General features: G+C 38.6%; 2 protein-coding genes across 2 annotated transcripts in view; both read left to right on the top strand.

Moving 5' to 3' along the window:
• cfap20dc (CFAP20 domain containing) overlaps nucleotides 1-12,595 on the top strand; it is a gene marked incomplete at its 5' end in the record, with an annotated part of 35,075 nt that extends 22,480 nt beyond the window's left edge. Inside the window, 6 exons of the mRNA XM_080495409.1 lie at nucleotides 267-361; nucleotides 1,189-1,301; nucleotides 6,496-6,546; nucleotides 8,893-8,999; nucleotides 9,098-9,209; nucleotides 9,352-12,595. Coding sequence (XP_080351535.1) covers nucleotides 267-361; nucleotides 1,189-1,301; nucleotides 6,496-6,546; nucleotides 8,893-8,999; nucleotides 9,098-9,209; nucleotides 9,352-9,366 — 493 coding nt within the window. The 3' untranslated portion in view covers nucleotides 9,367-12,595. The remainder of the gene's footprint in view (nucleotides 1-266; nucleotides 362-1,188; nucleotides 1,302-6,495; nucleotides 6,547-8,892; nucleotides 9,000-9,097; nucleotides 9,210-9,351) is intronic.
• Nucleotides 12,596-13,893: 1,298 nt separating this feature from the next.
• Nucleotides 13,894-15,971, top strand: LOC308129464 (protein FAM3C-like; the record flags this gene model as incomplete). The annotated part of the gene is made up of 9 exons (XM_080495408.1): nucleotides 13,894-13,906; nucleotides 14,034-14,084; nucleotides 14,171-14,200; nucleotides 14,311-14,434; nucleotides 14,529-14,587; nucleotides 15,105-15,155; nucleotides 15,267-15,351; nucleotides 15,433-15,559; nucleotides 15,708-15,971. 9 exons carry the CDS (start codon nucleotides 13,894-13,896, stop codon nucleotides 15,801-15,803), a joined length of 636 nt encoding a protein of 211 aa, XP_080351534.1. The 3' UTR covers nucleotides 15,804-15,971.
• Between the last annotated feature and the right edge of the window lie 4,278 nt (nucleotides 15,972-20,249).

Here is a 20,249-nt window from a genome sequence, read left to right as displayed (position 1 = left end):
GAAAGGTTAGGACCCCGGCGCTCTGCTATATGTGGCTACTTGGAAGTCACAGCTTGAGTTTGAATCTAATAAGTGATCCTTCAGGTAAAGCTGTGAGGCTGAGAGGCTAAGTTTGTATGAGATGTGGCTCAAGGACAATGGAAGCCAAGATGGGATTCCGAGAGCGCATGATGATGAGACCTCATTGTAAAAATGTCATATAGTAGGATGGTGACTGTAATGGCATGTGTTGTCATGACTGTCTACCTTTATGGTCTCTTCCCTAGGGAGCGGATGGACGTGCTTAGCCCTCCTATTATGCTCCCCAGCCAGCAGAGAAGGTCAGGCAACACTCCGAACGACGGCGAAAGTCCAGTCCCAGGTATAGTGTCCTTCATTTCAATTCCCTTTTCCCCCTTTGACTGCATTTTGTGCCCTTCATTGGTAAGAATACAACAAACGTTTCAGTGCTTTAACATTAACACTCAACAGTTCACAAAAAAGAAAAAAAAAACTAACCAATGACTGCACATAGCAAATGAAACTGTATCTAATTAAAGGTAAAAGCCCATGAGAGTGGAGCTCTCTGTCCTCCACCTAACGCCATAGGTCAGAGGAGACAGGCTCATTACAGGTCTGCCCCCCCCCCCCCCCCCCCCCCCCCAGACACATCGACAAGGTTAATTGATGAAACCTTTCCAGTTTACAACATCATTTTTTAAAAGCCTTACACAATGTGTCTTATAATTAGTTTTCATTATTGTTGCCCAAGTTCTGATAAGATAAAATGTTCAACCCGAAGCCTTCCATAACCTTTTTAGCGTTTAACAGCCTGTCAATTTAACGGCTAAATTCGGGTGCTTTAATGTAGTGGGGATTACAGGGAATCTCTTTACAGCTACAATAATGTGGTACTGGGTCCGGGTGTCTTAGGTCTTGATTGATGAGGAAAAAAATGGCAGCGGCAGAAACTTTTAAATCCCCCTTAGTCTGAAGGTCACCTCACCATCTGAGCTTCTCCTTTAATTTCAGTAACATCTAACAGAGTAGAGCTTTATTCATATCTGGCATAGCCATGCCAGCATGCATAAAAAATGTGAAATATTACATTAATGTATTTTATATGCAAATTTAATTAGAATAACTTTTACATATGCATGTTGTGAACAATGCAAAGTGTTGCAGATTTATTTCCTGGCTTTGTTACAGGACGGAACAAGCTGCTGAGTGAGGAAGAGGATGAGGATGACTATTTGAATCTGCTCTATGATCCTTGCCTGAAATGCTATTTCGATCCAAAGACGGAGAAGTACTATGAACTGGCTTGATTAGAATCAAAATTAATAAAATCCATTGATGGCAAATGAATGATTTCTTCTTTGACTCTGAGCTTTTCCTCATTCAATCACAAAAAAAAGAAAAACCTTTTCTGAGTTACTGCTTTTGTTCATGGGAGAGTAATGGAAGCTTTGTGTCACTATATGCAGTGTCATGTTGGTGCGTTCAGGACTGGGACTCACGTGCAGGATTTTTGCCATTCTTGCTGTTCATTCATTCGAACATCTGATGGTTAAAAGGGGCTTTTCAGGAGTTTTGGCTAGCAAATACATCTGTAAGTCTTTTCAAAGAACTTCCTGGAGCTCTTTTTAATCAGAGCATTTCTGACATTTCAGTTTTGCAGGGATTTGTATAACAATTTTGGTCATTTTATGATCTTTAATAAAAGTAATTAAAGCTGCAAGCAGTCTTGAATAGCTCCTTGTTACTTGCGGGACTCTGACCAAAAATGTCAGTCGACATATCTCTCTATAGCAGTGGTCCCACCGCAGTATGAGCCGGAGCGGGGCGGGATCGTACGGTAGGGCAAAATGCAACTAGGCCCCAGTGCAGACAGTACAGTTAAAATGTAGGCAGGGTTGTGAACAACGCAGATATGTGTCGGGTGAAAAACGTGGAAACAGCCGGCAGTGGACGGCCATCCAAGTCAAAGCTTTGAGTCTCCTTTGTCCATGACGCAGCTTAAATTTGTCATTGTGAATGTGAGCATCCAGCTCCGGCTGAATCTCCTCCTCTCCTGTTACTGAGAGGAGTGTCTGCACCTCACTGAAAGACCGCGGTGCAGTGGTGTGCCAACATTTCAATAGACCGAGTTAACAATACAACTCATGTGCTCAAAGCGGTCTATATAAACAACAACAGCAGGGTTTATGGCCAAAGAAATATTTGAATATTACGGGCAAGTCGAGAGTGACGATTGACACTATCAGTCAGCAGACGACTGCGTTGTAGCGCCTCCTTATGAGACCCGTTCCTCAGTGCTTGGTACCTTAAAGGAAGGGTGATGAAAAATGAAACCGGTGGTTACAGCTTTGTCCGTACCATCCACAATTATTGTCAGTGGGGCTGCACGAAAACCCTGTCGAGTTTTCTGTATGTGTGTAAAGGACTTTTTCGTGCATCTTGGGTTGTTACATATGTGTGCTGACTTCCGTCGCTCTTGGTGAAACTGAATCCGGGGGCTGAATTTTCCAAAATTTCCAGGTGGCACCGTTTAAGCCATTTTTCCAGTCACATGTATGATTCCTCCAAATTGTCACATTTTTTTTGCCAGTCCTGACTGTGCAAAGTGTTTCAAAAAGTTTAATATGTTTAGGTCCTCAAAAATAGATTTTTAACAAATATAGAAAGTACAAGACTCAATATAATAATAATGATAATAATAATAATAATAATAATAATAATAATAATAATTACAATTTCAGGGTCCTTAGGAAACTTTCAGTGCACAGACGCTAATAAGAAAATAAACTGATGAGTGCATATGTTTAGAGTTACATTGAAATAGTACTGGTCCCATGTTCACCTGGAATTATAATGAGCTGTGAGCCGGAGCTTTACGGGCAATAAGAACGAAGATAACGTTTTTTGTGCAACACATGAAAATACAGTTGAAATTCTAATGTTTTATTTTTCATCTTGTAATAACTGTATTCACAAATAAATGTGTAACTGTAAATTGGAGTGACAACAGACAGGCAACTCATGAGGTTGGCAGATATTTTCAACAGTCCTGCCAAAACATTCATCACACCTGATGAGCGCCTGACAGGAGACTGATTCAAAATGCTATGCCTGAAATAAACTGTCTATTCACAAAGAAAAGGGTCAAATGAAAAAAAGGGAGGCGAAGCTGTTTATTTACCAGATTCTAATATATTCCCAGGGATTTTTGATCAAGCTATATCACTGCTGGATCAATAATCTAAATAAAAACAGTTGTCATCTGCACAGGTTTTGTTTTTTGTTTTTTGAACTTGCAGTATTTAAAAAAAAGGAGATTACCAAATGTTCTGTTTCATAATTCTAAAACCAGACTCAGAGAAACCATTGATTTGATTGTTAATGCAAGAGTAGAGTCGGTGTTCCATTTTAAAGATGCTCTGAATGTTGAATAAAGGAATATTTTGAATTGACCAGTGCAAAATTTGTACTCAGGTACCACTACTGTTGCATTTCCTTCATTTTACTTCACGACAAGTAAATATACGGTTACAAAAGAAAATACCAATGTGAAAGTAACAATTTGCATAGAAACTAGCCTCAGAATACTAGTTTAATTTTTTAAAAGATTAATGTTCATTTCAAGTTGCAGGCATGCATCATACTAGTTAATATGTGCAAATGTTAACTGTTCCTGCTCCTCTGAAGAAAAAAGGCATTTGGCTCGTGAGCAGGACAGGAAGACAACATCTTTTACTACAGATATTTTAAACAGCTTCTTATTTTTTCAACCATTTGTTAGAAGCAAGTGCTTGACTGAATGTTTGGAATATCTACATGTAAATCACATTGTTGAAAAAAAACAGTATTTAGCAAGTACACAGCAAGTATATTTTCTCTGAATAAACAAATGCTACATTTGTTGTTTTGAATTCAATAGAGTGACTAAATGTCCTGTTTTCACATTGCGCCAGTAGTGTGTTGCAGTTAAGGTAATCCCCAGGAGGCAGGCCTGTGGACAGCTCGGCTGCGCTCACAGACATCCGATGCTCAGAGCAGCATTGCTTCAGTTCTGCCCTCAAAATGCCAAAGAACAAGTAGTGCATTTTAAAAGAACTGAAGAAAAACTTTTACATTTAACCCCCCAGTTTGGACAAATGGGTGGCTGGGTGCACCGTGGGCAAAGCAGGCACTTATTTATTATTGTGTAGTATGAAATTGCTCACATAGACAGAAAAACAAACAAAAGTAAATATGAGTATAGATATTTGTAGTTTGTGAATTAGTCATTTTCCAGAGCTTGGACAGTTTTATTGTTTCCATTATTTTGTTGTAAAGCAAAAGTGACATTCGTTGAATTGTTTAAAACAGAAGAGTTATTCTTTGTTTTGTTAGTTATGAAACAAGAAATATGACCCGTGACTCTGTTGTATTTAAAGTTTTGACAGACTGAATATATTTGTATATATGTGTATATTTCATTCTAGAAATGTTCGTGTTATTTTGGTTTCATTGACTGTCAAAAACAGATTATTTTAGACCGAATCAAACCTTGGGGAAGCCAGAGTTTTTGACTTTGATTATAAAACAGTATTCTTTTTGTCAAACAGCTGAAGTATATTTCAATGCAGAGGATGTATATAGAACATATCAAATAAATATAATTTACATATCTTGAGGCTGGGCTGTGAATGTTCTTTCTGTTTTGAAATTACAATATAGTCACCCTAAAAAATGACAAATTGTGTACAAGTACCCAAAGTTACAGTCATTAGAGTATTTATCAATTGTTCCTACCATCCATCAAACTAACAGAGTATTTCATTTATAGGCTGAGCTTATGCAATGTTTGAAATACTGAAATATTTAGACAACAGCCTTTGCACTACACAGACTTCTTCTTTAATCTGATCTATGTTGGGACTTGTAAGCCAGCTGACATATTAATGTTTCATGACAAGGTCACATGTTGGGTCCTGAAGTGAAAGAGTGGAAGTAGGCAGGGTTGCCAGATTGGGCAAAACAAAAGAACTAAATACAAAACCCTGGTGAAAAAACTTCAAGGGGTTAAATATCGACCAAATTGTTGCTATTATATGTCAAAATCATATCATTGTATGATTGTATGAATCCCGTAATGGGAAATTCCTTCAATTTTCCTTCAAACTCCTTTGACTTTGATCCATGACTACAGGTTGCAGCTGGAGACCTCATTTAATCTTTTAAACGTTGCCACTATCCAGGTATCCTATTATTTTTCAGTTATCAATATATTTAGTGCAGTTGTGAAGCTTTATCAAGCTTCAGGACGCTTTGTGATGTGCTTCTGGATCATTTGAACATGGGTTCTTGGTTTTTAATGAGTCTGGGTTGTTTATGTTGTGTTTTGGCTGGAAACGAGTTCATATCTGGCAACCCCGGAAGCAGCCGAGAGAGCTGGGAAGAAGTAGGAAGTAAATAAGTTGGTGTTTCTCACTTATTTCTTCCTTGTGCTGATTTCTGAGCTCCATAATGGCAACGGGCTAACGAGGCTCTGTTGTGAATAAGGATGTCCGCACAACAGGTATGTTTAAAGAAAAAGACTCTTTTAGTTCTTGCTGGTTTTGTAAATAGTTTGCGGACGTAATCCGTAATTTACACAACGCAACCATTTGAAAGTACAGTGCAGATTAGAATAAGTGTGTGTGTGTGTGTGTGTGTGTGTGTGTGTGTGTGTGTGTGTGTGTGTGTGTGTGTGTGTGTGTGTGTGTGAGTGTGTGTGTGTGTGTGCGTGCGTGTGTGTGGTGCGTGTCCAGTGACGTGTAACGGGAGTGAACGTGAAACATTGAAACAGCACATGTACAATACACACGGAGAATTGAAACACTTTCAGATTAAAGTACTGGACTTGAGGTCTTTATTGACACATGACCTGGTCTTAAGATTCTTAAATTATACTTTTTGTTTGCTTCAAGTTTGCCCCTCTGTACGGATAGAAAATGAAGGCCCCGTTGCCACAACACCATTTCAAATGCATCGTCTTTTGTTTTTTGTTTTAGTAATTGTTTTGAAAGCGGTCCATTTACACGGAAATAGCAGAAATGCTGACAACAATGTAGTTTTTCATGTAGGGCCACTAGTGGGTGCTGTTGATCGTTTCTGTACTGAAACCACACACATGCGCACAGAGAACAATACACTATAAAAATTAACAATGGCGAGTACATGGACAAGTATTTTGGACAGATGACAAGTTGGATTGCTCTTCCAGGTGATTCTCAACTATGAAACCACCAAGTCCCGGGAGAATCTGGACTGAGAGTCATACCTCTCCAGAGTCCTCCATTACTAGTGTCCATCTACTATTTGAAAGCATTGTTGTGTGTACGTGGGCTACATTAAACTCACTTAATCTTCTTGCACTTTGGGGCGCATAAAGCCGACCTCGGTAACGTGTCTTCTCCACTATGATGTGTTCTGGGCGAGCTGATGGGCTTGCTCCAGGGTCACGCCGCAGTGAGTTAAGGTCCCGGGTGATCACGTCGATCTGGTGCACCACGAGGACGTCTGATGTCAAGCATCGCCCTGGTAGGATGTCCGGAGGGGCATGCAGAGCATGCGACCATACCAGTGAACTCTCCGTTTGGCCGCCAGGCACGAGGCTGGAGGTTGTTGGGTCCGTTGGATGTTGTTGGGTTCTATAACTGAAGACGCACACCAAGACAGTTTCTCAGCGGTTACTCTTTATTATGCCTTAAAAGAAAATCTTTTTCCCACAATCAATAGCACAAAATAACTTAAAGAGCGCAATGAAATTGAATAACGATAGAAATGAGGCCTCATCTTTGCAGAAATGCAACCTACAAAGATGGAATAGCAACTCCTTTTGAAAGCCTTGCAAGAAAAGAAAAAAAAAATCAATTATTGTTTAGTCAGTTCCGCCTCAACTAAAAACCTCATTCAGTTTCAATATAATAATGTAAACAGTAAACACAAATATATTAGTTTAACAGATAAAAATATCCATACTTCAGACGGTAAATGGGGAAGCGTTTCTCACTTCCTCTGAAAGGCAGCACTTGTGTTTTGTCACTTTGTGGGCAGATTAGACACAATGCTGCTCTGAGCTCTATTTGTCAGATATTATATCAGCTTCAACTGTTTGTGTGCGTAGTAGAGCACACAGCAGCCTCTTGGGGATTATGTGACACACAACAGAGATCGGAGTGTGCAAAGTGCCACTCAATTCAAATATATGTGCTTTGAAAAAACAATGAAAAATTGACCATTTTCAGGAACTTATAACCACACCATTGGCTACAGGACTTTAAAAGTGGACATTTGGTCATTTGCTTTTTTTGAGCTGACAACAGTTCGAGACCGTGAATCCAAGTTGGATGAAGCATTGTAGAAGATGGAAGAATGGGTGAATCCTAATACAGATTTCTGCCGTGGCACTCGTGGATATAAAAGTATATTGCCAACCAAATATGAGTCTTATGGTGTAAGCAGACGGTGGCTGGACACTAGAGTGATGTTCAAGAAGGAAACTGTAGGCAAACATAATCTCAGTAATTGAAGATGTAATATATTGTTTATTTAGGAAGACCAAAAAGTTGGATTTACCACTAATCAATACAATGAAGTCATGCTTCAGTATAAAACCCTTCCCCTCTTAAATCCTCTGTAAATTACTATGAATACATATATTTTCCCTTTGAAATGGTTCCAGTTTTTTTGTTAGTCTTTCATTTGTTTGATTTATGTTGTAAATACTGATGGGTGTTTTTTATTGTTAATTCTTATTATTATGTTATATCTTCTTTTAAAATATTCACAATACTTTTATTTCCTTTTATATTTTTTACTCTCATCTCAGCTCATCTCTGGATTTATTCTTAAAATAAACCACATTTATTAATTGTTTAATATGTGGACTAAAGTTAAACCCAAAGGTTAAAGTCGCACCAGGAGAAAAACCCAGAAGTAATGCGGCGATTCAAAACAAATATTCTTTTTGTTATTGAAAATTAAGGACTTTTACCGCAACGTGGATAACATGAGTCTGAGCAACTGATGGCAGTTGATTGATTTAACAGGTTGGGTGTCTGTAATGACTGTATAGGTATTTATAGTTTCACTTTTTGTTGATTTCAGTAACCGAATGAGGAAACTGCCAATCAGTTGGAAGAGCAGGCTATCTTTAAATCTAAATGTTGTTGGTTCAATCTCCATCTCACAATGTCCATTTGTCAAAGTATATTTGAGCCACTGAATCCCAAGTTGCACCAACAGTGTCACAGCAGTTAGGTTATTTATTAGATTAGTATCCACAATTCCATAAATCTTTGTGCTGAATGTACTTGATCACAATTTGGCCTTCTGGTAGAGGGGATGGAGTTTTTATGAGACTGACAGTGATGGAAGTTGTTCATCTGTATAAAGGATTGAGGGGGATATAGATGGATGTTTTGATAGTTGAATATAAGTGTGTGCCGATAAAACATGTTATACCACTCGCGCTTTATCACGTTTTGAAATTATTATCCCCAACAATGCCACATGCCATGAATCGCTCCTGTGTTTGCATGTGAATCCTAATTGTGACTGAAGTGACTTGTGTCTTCACACTCTGCTCCTGACATTACAAATGACCTTTGACCTAGTTTTTAAGAGGCTGGTTGTCATTAGTTGTTATGAGTGATTGTCAGAAGCGTGTCGGGTTTTTGTGCCCGGTCAGAGATTCAGTGCCCTGCTGCTGAGCTTCTGGGTCGCGCGGTCCTGTGATTTATAATGAACAACTGTTCGGCTGTCATATCTCCTGCCTGTATTTCCTCTTTTATCTGTGCCACACATCATGAACTGAGCTGTTAGCTTTATGGGCTCTTTAACTACCCTACTGTTAGGTCTTATTGCATTCATTTGTCTTTTTAGGCCCGGTTAAGGCTTCACCCTGGGATCATTGCATCGGTGATCTTCGTCTCTGCAGTGGCGGTGGCCGCCGCTGTATTGATCATACGGAAATACTGCTTCCCCGTCAAGTAGGCAAACTTGTTTAATGAGCCCTGCCGTGGTTATTTAAAAATCTTGGTCAGTTAAAAACACATTCATCCGGGCGTCTCGCATGGCTTCATTTCAGCGAGGCCACATACAGATACTCCGTGCTGAGGCAGATGGAGGATCAGCGTTCGGGGGTGACAGAGGAGGATGGCGACCGAGGACCCGGCACAGTGGGAGAAGAGTCGGACGAGGTCAGTGTGTCATGGCCTCCCTGATTGTGGCTTTCGCTGTCATCTGTCCCGCCACTACAAGTCAGCTCAGCAGCAACCTTCCTCATCACATCAAATGTCATCTTAAATCTCCTTTTTTTTTTTTTTTTTCTTCCCCTGACAGGAGCTCCTGGAATAAATTTGCACCTGGACTTTAGGGGGACTCGCTGAGGAATTTATATTTATCTAGTGGTTTTCTATGTTCATTATTATTTATTTATAAACTGATCACAAGCTTGCATCAAACTTAATAATAATGTTTAGCTGCAAAACAAGAAATTAAAGTATTTGTTACATCTAAGAGCCTGGAACCACCACGTCACTGTTTTGCCTTTTATTTAATTATTTTTCTGAGACAAACTGCTCCATAAAGTTGTTGTGGCTGCGGAATAATTTTCTGAAGATCATTTAATCGACTGGTTTCAGCTTCAGTCTGAATGAAATTATGGGATTCACATTTCTTATCTGGCTAAATTATTACAGGTGTGCAATCTCTTTACTCTTTGAGTTAATATTTTGTCTTTCATCAAGTCAGATTAGGTTGATAGTTTGTAAAATGCAGTATGCATACCTAATCTAAAGCGACCTTCAGCTATTGATAAGGATCTATTTTGGTCCCAGTTCTTGCCTCTCGGGACATCCAGGAATCTCCCCAATCCTTTGCCCGATGGAGACTGCAGGCTAAAGTCATAGCAGGAGAATAAACCCAAATCAACCTCTTGTGTTAATTTAAGCTTAAAAATGATCTTAACTTAGTTCCAATTCATATTCCTCTTAACCAGGCGATGGTGTAATATCCACAGTGCTAAATATAGAGTGAAAGTAAAAAGTAGGAGTAATTTGGTCAGCGGTGATACCTGATGTCTCTTCTTTGAAAATGCAGCTATATTTGTGGTAATTTTAGAAAAGAAGCCTGATCGCAGACTTTCATGAGACTCCACTATTCAAATTTGTTGTGTTTTTACTTGATCTTCACATGAAAACCAGGCTAATTAATTTGGAGAAGGAAGCGTTGGTCTATTCTTGCACAGTACATACCTCAATTTGACAGGATGCTGGAAAAAACACTTAAGAATACTCTTGTTGTTATGCAATAAATGTCTCGATTAGGCAGATGGACAGTGTCTCAACCTAAGGGTGTTCAAGTCTACTGCAGAATGCATCAATGTCGAACATCATCCAGGGAATAAACAGTCTTTGCAAAGCCATTACACAGAGATTTCACATTTCAGATGTTTTGAGCAGCCTAATTGAGCGACAGATAATAATAGTCTTTGCAAGACTCCAAATATTTTCCCGTTGACCAGTTCCCTTTGAAAATATTCCTCTTTTTCACAGTAACGCTAACCCATTTAAGGTGAGCTCATTCTTGAATGAATTTTGAGGCTGAGTGATGTTACACGATGTTTTCTTGACGGTTGCATTTGTCACAAAGAGGAAGAAAATATAGCAGCTCTGCATACTTGGCGAGAATCAGTACGTGAACATCCATGTGACAGGATGCTCGTGTCAGCTCAAACTGATTAACAGTTAATCAGAACTCAGTATGGCTTCCCTTTAATTGTTATTTGTGTGATCAACAAATTAAGCTGTGAAGTTTTTCGTCATCCGGCTCTTCTTGTTAAGATTGTAGATTATTCCAGGTTTTCCAAACACATCGTAAAAAACAGTTGCTAATATCCGTAGAGCTGATAATGATGGTGCTTCACACACTTGCATTTCCGATCGAATATGTTCAAGTTGTACATTGGTTGAAGTGTGTTGAATGAAAATGAATGAATATATGATTTATTAGAAGGTTCAACGTCATAATTGCTTCTGAATTACAGGTGAAGGAGCTGTGACTAGCTGTGTTAAAAATCTTTGTTGTGGTTGTTCCATTAACCCATAAACACTTTCTGCAATTGAACAAAATGCAATCAAGCATGAGTGTTTGATGCTCACAGTGCTATGAGCTGCTTTCTGAATACTTAAATCTCCCCTATGCTTGGTAAAGTGTAGACCACAACGGCCCTCTACTGGTTGTCTTCAGTATTGCGCCTTGAATATAAAGACCTCATTATTTAACCCATTATAGTGCACTCACTAAAATATATGTAAATTCATTGTCCGTATAAAGTCACACGTGTTTTATGGACATCAATGGACATTTTTTAATATAACCTACACATGATTGAGTGCCACTGTCTTGCAGTATAATGTCTTATAAAGGGGACGACGACTTACTGCACGTATTGTGCATCTGTTTGAATACAGATAAAATCACTTAGACTAGTTTTCAGTGTGCTGATGTTCAAGCACAGCTATTCATATTGAAATGAATCATTCAGGTGTACTAGCTGGGATTATGAAATATTTTCATAAAGCAAATGGGTTAAACTGTGGCTCACTGTCATGGGGTAAACTTTTATGGTTAATACAAAAAGTAGGTCCCCCCCATGTAGTGTTTACGTTATCATGGTTAGTTTAGCAGGAAATATAAAAGGATATGTTAACAAATATGGCCCCTTGCCCGCTGAAGTGTTGAGTTGTGCTCTATTAAAAACCCCTTTGAATTAGGTGCATGGTTTGGTGTGTTCAGAATATTTTTTTTACAGAATTGGACAGAATTAGACACTAAGCAGATGAAATAATCTCAATCAGAATACATATTTGGTTCCCTCAGGTTGTGTCTATTTAGTTAGAAGATTAATTAATTGTATGCAAGGTTAGATTGTTGGTTTTCTTTTCTTTTTCTTTTTTTTAACCACACTGACTATAAGACAACCGCATTTGACATTAAAGCCCAAACCAACCCACTGGCTTTTCTTTTTCACTTTTTTTCTGGTGAGGCATTTCTACTTGAGTGCTTGTGTGTCTCCACATAAGTCTGTGTTCATGTCCTGCTTTTAAAAAGAGCTATTTGTATTATCTGTCCTTCTAAAATGCTGTTTCTATAACGTGACTTTCTTTCAAATAGCAAACTGACCACATATCGGCTGAAACCTGTGATTTATCGAAACAGATTTTCTTAGTTTGTCCAGCTTTATTGTGTTGATTGACATGATCTTCTGACAAACCTCGGTTCATTAATTTAGCTATTGAGGATCATCTTTCAGAAGATTTCATTACTTTTTGGGTATACATGCTTCTTTTTCAGTTCTCAATTCGATCCTACTCAGTCACTCATGCGGGTTGTTTCACTCAGTCACTGACTCTGTTCAGTCACACACTGGTCATGTCCTCTTCACTTATCAGACTGTAGTCACTCTCCCTATGGTTCAGGATTGTGGTTGTGCATGCTTTTTTTTTTTTTTTTTTTACAATGGACTCGGTACAGTCTTGACTATTGTGTTGTCTATTTCTGACAGAACTGACACTTTTGTGTTTACTGCCATGGCTTTTGTCCACTTCTGTGATTAAATATAATTTGATTTCTTGTTTTTCTCTGCACTGTCAATCTGTCGGTGCAACTACAAGGGAAAATTACATTCGATTACACTCCTTAAGCTGTAACAAGTTTGTAGCTCTCACTCACAGTTCAGTTAATTAACCAGTGTAGATTTTCAGATTAAGTTGGGGAGAATATTCTACTCTGTCAACACCTTTCAAGCAATAAACGGAAATTTATTAACACTTTACGGTGCCCGTAAAGTTCAAAGTGTTGTTGAACCTGTCAAGAAGCACTGAAGGAGATGTTTTGGGGTTTATTTTTGTAACCCATTATACAATTGTGTTGATGTCAAAGCAGGGATGAGGAAAAAGCAGTTTTTCTTTGGAAGCTGTGAGAAATAAAAAAAAATCAGTGTCGGCGAGAGCTGAAAGATCAGTTGAAGGATCATTGACCATCTGAACAACTCCGTGTTGCATAGAGTGAAAAACACCCATTACTGTAATGATTGGGTCTTTAAAATGCAATTAATTTATTATTTCAATACACTTCTTTTTCTTAAACAAAAGGTGTTTGTTTCTTGATCTGTGCACCACGTGAGGTCTTGATCTTGAGTTTCAGGGACCCAGGTTAGAATTCTGAGTGGGATGTAAAAAGAGGAAGCAGAGTGTACTTGATATTTGAGTGTTATTGATTCTTCAGTATTTTCCGTACATTTATACATATACAAATATAAGCTGCTTTATCCAGATAACATCTCATCATATGTGTTTAACTACAAATTTACATAGAAATAGAAAAGCCAAGTGGTTCAATGATTTTATTTTAATACCTTTTTTATTCATTTATGCGTGCAATTTGTAAAATGAAGCGTTTGACCCTTTTCCCTCCTCTTTCTGCCGTCTCTCTCTATGGGTTTCACATTTGCAACCAGCGATGCACAATCTGCTATTTGCGAACGGAGTCATTGTCCGCTTTACATGGTATATCTTTTGTGACAGACGCCTTCCCTTGTCTGACAGTATAATACAGAGAAACCTGACCATCCAGTTCACAGTGTCAGAGTCAGTGTGTGTGGGTGTGTAAAACTATATTAATGCCACATCCCACTTTTTAAAGTAGGGCTTGTATATCCCAACACATCACCTCCCATAAGGTGTGTCTGGAACAGCCTCATAGATGAGAGGACACGGTGGCGCTGCTGTGTCTGTATTACATGTTGAGTGCTTCAGGTACGTGTTAAAAGACTTAACTGTTCCTCCTCTGAGAAAAGACACTGTACGATTTATTGAAGACATGAGATGTCAAGGTAAGATTTCACTTTACAGCAAACGTGTACTGTGTGTATTACTCCAAATGTACATCCATCCTCCACCTATTCTTGTTGACAGTGATTTGGCAACTTGCGCCTGCGCTTGCTGTCCTGATCACATTAGGAGTCTCCATCCATTATTACGGCGCACTGGAGAAAGTGAAAGGTTTTCTTGGTAAGATCATTTTCCATAGCATCCAAAACTGAGCCACGTTTCAATCTTTGATCACAACGATTGCCACCTCCACCTTTCTGCTTTAGGATTTTATGAGGATCAACAGTTCAAAACAGGTGGGTCAAATATAAAATGTTGTTCCATAGGTTGCTTCTTGACTTTCACACCTTTAAAAAAACACCTTTTTTAAGTTTACTCTCACTGCCCCTGTGGTCTGTGTTTTCAGCTACAACCTCGCCTTCGCCGCAGTGTGGCCTCTCAACAGTTTGTCCGCCCGACCGTTTCGCTCTAAACATCAGGAGCGGAGCAGCAAATGTTGTTGGGCCAAAGATCTGTTTTGATGGTAAAATGTATGTATGAATAGAATATGGAGAGGGACCTGAATCAATTACAATCAACTCCGACATTAGACAGTGAAACTGGTAGTTTGCTGTGTTTTAACAGCATCGTGAGTCATGTACTGAATAATGTGGGACCAGGGCTGAACGTGGTGGTTGTTGATGGTGAGTAAAACTATTCCCATCTTCTTAAAACAATGATAAACTGGTCATATACAGGATGCTTTGTCATTTTTAAAGACATATTAGCAGTCTCACGTTCAATTGTAGAACCCCCCCCACAAAAAAAAAAGGTTGAGCTGATGTGTAAACGCAAATGAGTACAGAATGCAATGATTTATAACATTCATAAATCCCTATTTTATTCAAGACTGCACATAAACAAACACATTTCATCAAAAAGTATTTGTTTGTAGTGGATAAAAGATAGATGGCGGGAGCTTAAAGATGGCAATACAACTCTTCTCTTAAATCAAGATTAAACTATGTTTGTACAGGAAATGCAAAACATTACAACTTGTATTTTATTGTTTTTTGCATATCAATAGAGCATTTATGGAATAAGGGAAATGTTGGCTGACTTATCAGTTATATTTACAGACTCATTTCACAATTTTAATGCTTCATATTGGATTTGTCAATTGTAAAACCTGGTTTTTTTGTTGGTTTTTTGTCCTTATAGGTGAAAATGGAGTGGTTGTAAAACATGACTGTCTTAATATGCAAGATGGAAGTAAGATGCCTTTAAAAAAAAATACAATCAGGAAATAACTTCAGAGCTTTATTTGAGCGTTCATGTAATGGTCATTTTACTCACTGTTTATTTGTTTCCTCATGACAAAAGACCCAGAAGATATCCTGGCCTACCTAAAGTCAATAAAACCAGGATTGATAGTTTTAGTTTCCTCGTTTGACGACATGACAAAAAAGTAAGTCCAGATCTCAAGTATTCAACATGTAAGAGTGACTTTAAATAACAAAATCTGACCCACTCAACTGTTTGGTGGCAGGATGACACCTGAAATGAGGGAGATATTTGTCGGTATGGGAAGCACTTTGATCAGGTCTGTAAAACAACGAGACAGCTGGGTGTTTGCTGGCAGAGCTGGGACGGAAATCAAAAGCCTCTTTGAGAAGGTTGGTGAACTTGTTCAGTGCATCTTTCTTTGTTCCGTTAGTGTCAGAAAAGACCATCTATTTTAAAATACATTAAAAGGTAAGGGGTAGGAGTGGTGGGGGAATGGATGATAAAAACAAAACGTTCTCTTCTCTGTTCACCTGGCAGCGAGCTGTTAATGATGAGAAAACCAACATTTATGAAGGATGGCCAGAAATAGTGGAGGTGAGCGGCTGTTTTCCGAGAAGCCCAGCGACTGACTGAGTGACACAAACTTGAACATGGATGTTTCTTTTGAAAATAGATAGTCCTGGTAGTAAGATACACACAGTATCACTTGTTCTCCAACGTCTAAAAGCTGTTATCTTTAAGTATTTAAAGCATGATTTTTTTTCTCCAAAGTTTTCCACAGTTTCATCTACATGTCTTTGTCTTCTGCTACTTGCTTTTATGTATTTATTTAGATCTCCTGAGTGGAAGGACTGCTGATGTAACCTGTGTTTACAATAAATGAATACATTAGTAATCATTGTCATCAATAGTAATAGAACATTCTGAATTAAAGAATCTCTTGGTGTACTTGCCTGTAATTATTTTCCTCACTGAAATAAATTAATGAAAAACATTTTTAAGCTTTACTTTATGGTTCTTTGTGGGTCGAAGCCAATTTAACATATCAACTAATTAGTCAAGTGATTTCCAACCTTTAGGTCAGGCTCTACAAGATAAATCTGACCATTGGTGAGGTGATAAATCGGTGGAGGAAGAGAAAGTTATCTTTTCAAAGCATTTTTCATATTCTTTTCAGTCTCTCATGTGTGATGGGGCCCAATGTGATCAAGCTTTATTATATTTTTTTCTTTTCTTTTTTTTTTTTTACAAGCAAGCAGTGCAAAATACTGTTGTGAACCTTCCACAACCAAAGAATCTGTGCAGAATATGTTCAACAATAGCCAAATAATCGAACAAATATGTTTAAAATGTATTTCGTGAATTCGATTTAAAGTTTTCTGAAGGTTTGTTGGAATAGTCCTCAAATACATTGCAAATCCAACCACAAAATAAGTTTAAAATCTAGCCTTGAATTTCTGTAACTTTACCCTTAAAATGTACTTCATTCAACTTGAAATTATGAAGATACATTTTTTTTCCCACATAAACACCAGTTGTTGGAAAGGGCCTTTCTTAACTTAAAATCGTTTACAAAGAACATGATTATATAATCACACGACTGAACCATTGTGGTTGAAGCTACTGACAGTGAGCCACTGATTACAGTTTCTTTTGAAAAAAGAAGAAGAAGCTCTAAAGCTTGTGGATGACAAAAGTGTAGAGTAAAAAATCCCACAGAAACTAAAGTCACTGATGATTTTCAGAAAGGGAAACAGTTATAACATTTTGAGTCTGGACCGCTCCTCTCCACGTACAGAAGACAGACTGTGTTTAGAGCCTTGCATTACACTGGGAGTGTCATTTTATTAGCAAATGCACAGCAATCAAGCACTACTATGATAATAAACAGTGTTCAGAATAGACGCCATAGTATTTGGATTCAATGTAAGCTAGAAAAAGATAAAACAGAGTAAACTGGAGCCCTTCAATCATAATAGAGATACTATGTGTAGCACAATGCAATTACTTTATTAATCCCACAAGGGAATTCTTAAAAAGTATTTGGTGTAATACTTCATAGCGTTGGAGTAAAGGGTGTGAAACTTTGTCCATATTGTTTCTTTCTATCGGTGACATGATGGATGTCTGCTCACTGCAGTCTGTTAATGCTTCTGCAGTTCACTTCTTTCCAGCAGCAGAAGACACGACTCCCTAAATGTCCTCTTTAGTCTGTGACTCCTGACATTTACATCGCCCTTGCAGAAGCGTGTGCATTGGAGAATAGCGATTTATAATGTCTGATTTTAGAGTTGGATATTTAACTCAAACAGACCATACATGTGCTCTTGTGCGCCACTATTTGACTTACAAGCGACTGACTTATTTCCAGGTGAATGCAATGAGTGAATCAGTGAGTCCAAGTCAGATCGACTGTTTGCCTGGGGATTTCCTTTGGAGTAGGGCCTCTGTTTCACCTGGAAGGACCCTGCTAGAAGTAGTGGCGTTATAGCAGCCCGTTACTTATGTACCATTAACAATAAGTGAGGTGTTTGTGGTGTCTGTGTTATTATCATTTTTATTTATTAAAAAAAAAAAAAATACAGTGTAGACACCACAAACAAAGCAGCTGCCAACACTGATTTTTGGTCATGTTTCACAGTTTTCTGCAGAAGTTGACACACATCACTTGGATAACTTGACCTCAAACAGCAAATTCATTTTTTTTTTTTTTTACAAATCCGAGCTACTCTGTGAGGAAGTATCTCTCCAGTTAAACTCTTCCTCGTCCAGGCTCATAACATAAACAGGAGCAGAAGCCTTTAATTGATGTAAATGATTGTGAGCACATTATAAATGTTTTCTTTCATAAATTTCTCCTTTGAAAGCTAAACACCAATTCCGCCTAAATACACGACAGAAATGTGTTTGTTTTTTTTCCCACTTTCACTGTACGTTAAATATTTTGAGCCCTTTTGGCCTGTTCTTCAGAGTTAGTCACACCTTCACTGAGAGCTTCGCCGTTGGTCTCAGTACAGAGTCCTTTCCCCTCTCTGTGGTATTTTTGGCTCATGGAGCAGAGAGAGAGAGGGAGTAACCTCAAATTATTGCTGAGACCGTGCACTGTGAGCCCAACAGGCACCGAGATTGGATTTATGTTGAGGACATGGGTGTCACACATGGGAAGAAGGTAAGTTTAAACGTATCCTCCTCTTTGACCTTACAGTTTCTCTACTAAAGTGTCATTTTGTGCTGTAAGTCACGTAAAACTCATATGAATGCTTTTACAGAGTAAATTACCTTTGGAAATCTGACATGCATTCAATTTCATAAGGAGAAGCTGATGGGAATCCTCATGTTATCTAATATTTTCAAGTAGTACAGTACCATTTTTTGCATAATTTAATAAAATAATTACTTTGTAGTACCTTTCTGCTATTGTTGCAGACTTTTCTCTTACTCCTTTCTCTAACTTTTCCCCATTTCCCAAAGGCAGCCGAAAGCTTGAACCGAATGCAGGCTTTTTATCCGACCAAAAAAATGCCCACTGAAGAGTGGGCCTTGGAGACCATTTATCCTGTCATGTCCTATTAATTCTTCTCCACACAATATCCAGCGAGTGAGATTTAGTAGGACTCCCCTCCACATCAGCCAAACAACTGACTACAAGCTTGTTGTCATTAAATTGCTCTCAAGTTCTTGTCTGGATTCACTGGTGCTCTGAGATTCAACACTCTCTTGTTGAGTTTGGGTGTATTTAAACTTCCACGCTGGAATTTGCCCTCATTTAGCACCACCGCTACGTGCATTTTGTTTGCAGATGGTGAAGTACAAATGCAAATAAAGCTGCGACAAACACAGTGGATCGATCCTGAGTGAAAAGAAAAAGGGTTGTCCATTAAGCTGTATTTTGCTGCATAATTCCACGAATGTTTCATTAAACAGTGTATAACTGAAAGTAAGAGTGAGCAGTGTTTGTGTTGCCGTCCACTGTGATCCTCACAGAGAAAGAATTCATTCTGCTCAAACGCCAGCAAAATGAGGAGCTCAGTGGGAATCAGGCTCTGGCTTGTTTGATCCGATCATTAATGAGGTGGCAGCCTTCCACCTCACCACTGAGGCCATCGCTTCACTGCACATGTGCAAGTAGAGCTGACACTTTTCAGTATCACAATACCAATTTTGGGAGGCTGCCATATCCATGAATCTGCAATGTTGACCTAAGATGGTTTGTTATTTTTGTGTTTAAAAAAAAAAAAAAAATTATAGTTTAATTACACATTTGGTGAGGGTCGCATCGTTGTGGCGAGCACTTTGTGTCCCATGTTAAATTTCAGATTTAGGAACCTTGAGCTGTCTGGAGTTTGCGCGTTTGCCCCATTTGTATCTCCAGTCCAGTTTCCTCCAAACAGTCACAAAAGGTATGTTTGAGCAGTAATATTGAATTGTGCTTGTGTCAGTGGGTACATCTGTACAGAAGATGTATGAATTGATGATGGATTTTACACAATGGGCTTACATTTTGCACATAATAAGCAATGATTTCCATGGTACTGAATGACAAGGTTTGTTTCAAGCCTTATAATAATGAGCAAGTGTTACATGACTGTCATACACAGACATTAACAAAATGGGGAAACCGCTGATTTAAAATGTTTTTCTCTCTGTTGACAGAAGGATCTTCAAAGGTTTCCAGCCAGAAATGAGAGCCAATCTAACCATCCAGGTAGGAAACAATATACATTACTGATGTTAGTGATGCTGTTATTGTGTGTGCAGTTTTCCTTGCCACACTATCAGTCGGACGTTTTTGTTTTTTTAATAATGTCAAATATCACACATCCTGATATGAGGCTTCGCAGTACTGACCACTGAGCCAGTGTGTCATTTGTAATGTTTACTGTTATTATCATGGGCAGGAAGGGGGAGTTCTTTGTCTCCTTCGCCCTTTGTGAGACTCCGAGGGAGAAAAAGACGAGGCTGTGGGGGCATGTTTGAATTTGTGCGACTCGGTGCAGCTCAGGTGAACTCTGTGGTATTTGCGAGGAGACATTTCTATTGATTCGGACTGTCATTAAATAGTAAAAGGGTCCGACATAA

Source organism: Blennius ocellaris (genome assembly GCF_963422515.1).
Source record: "Blennius ocellaris genome assembly, chromosome: 4".
NCBI lineage: Eukaryota > Metazoa > Chordata > Actinopteri > Blenniiformes > Blenniidae > Blennius > Blennius ocellaris.
The sequence above is the reverse complement of the archived record's forward strand: the minus strand, read 5'-3'. Positions and strand labels throughout refer to the sequence as shown.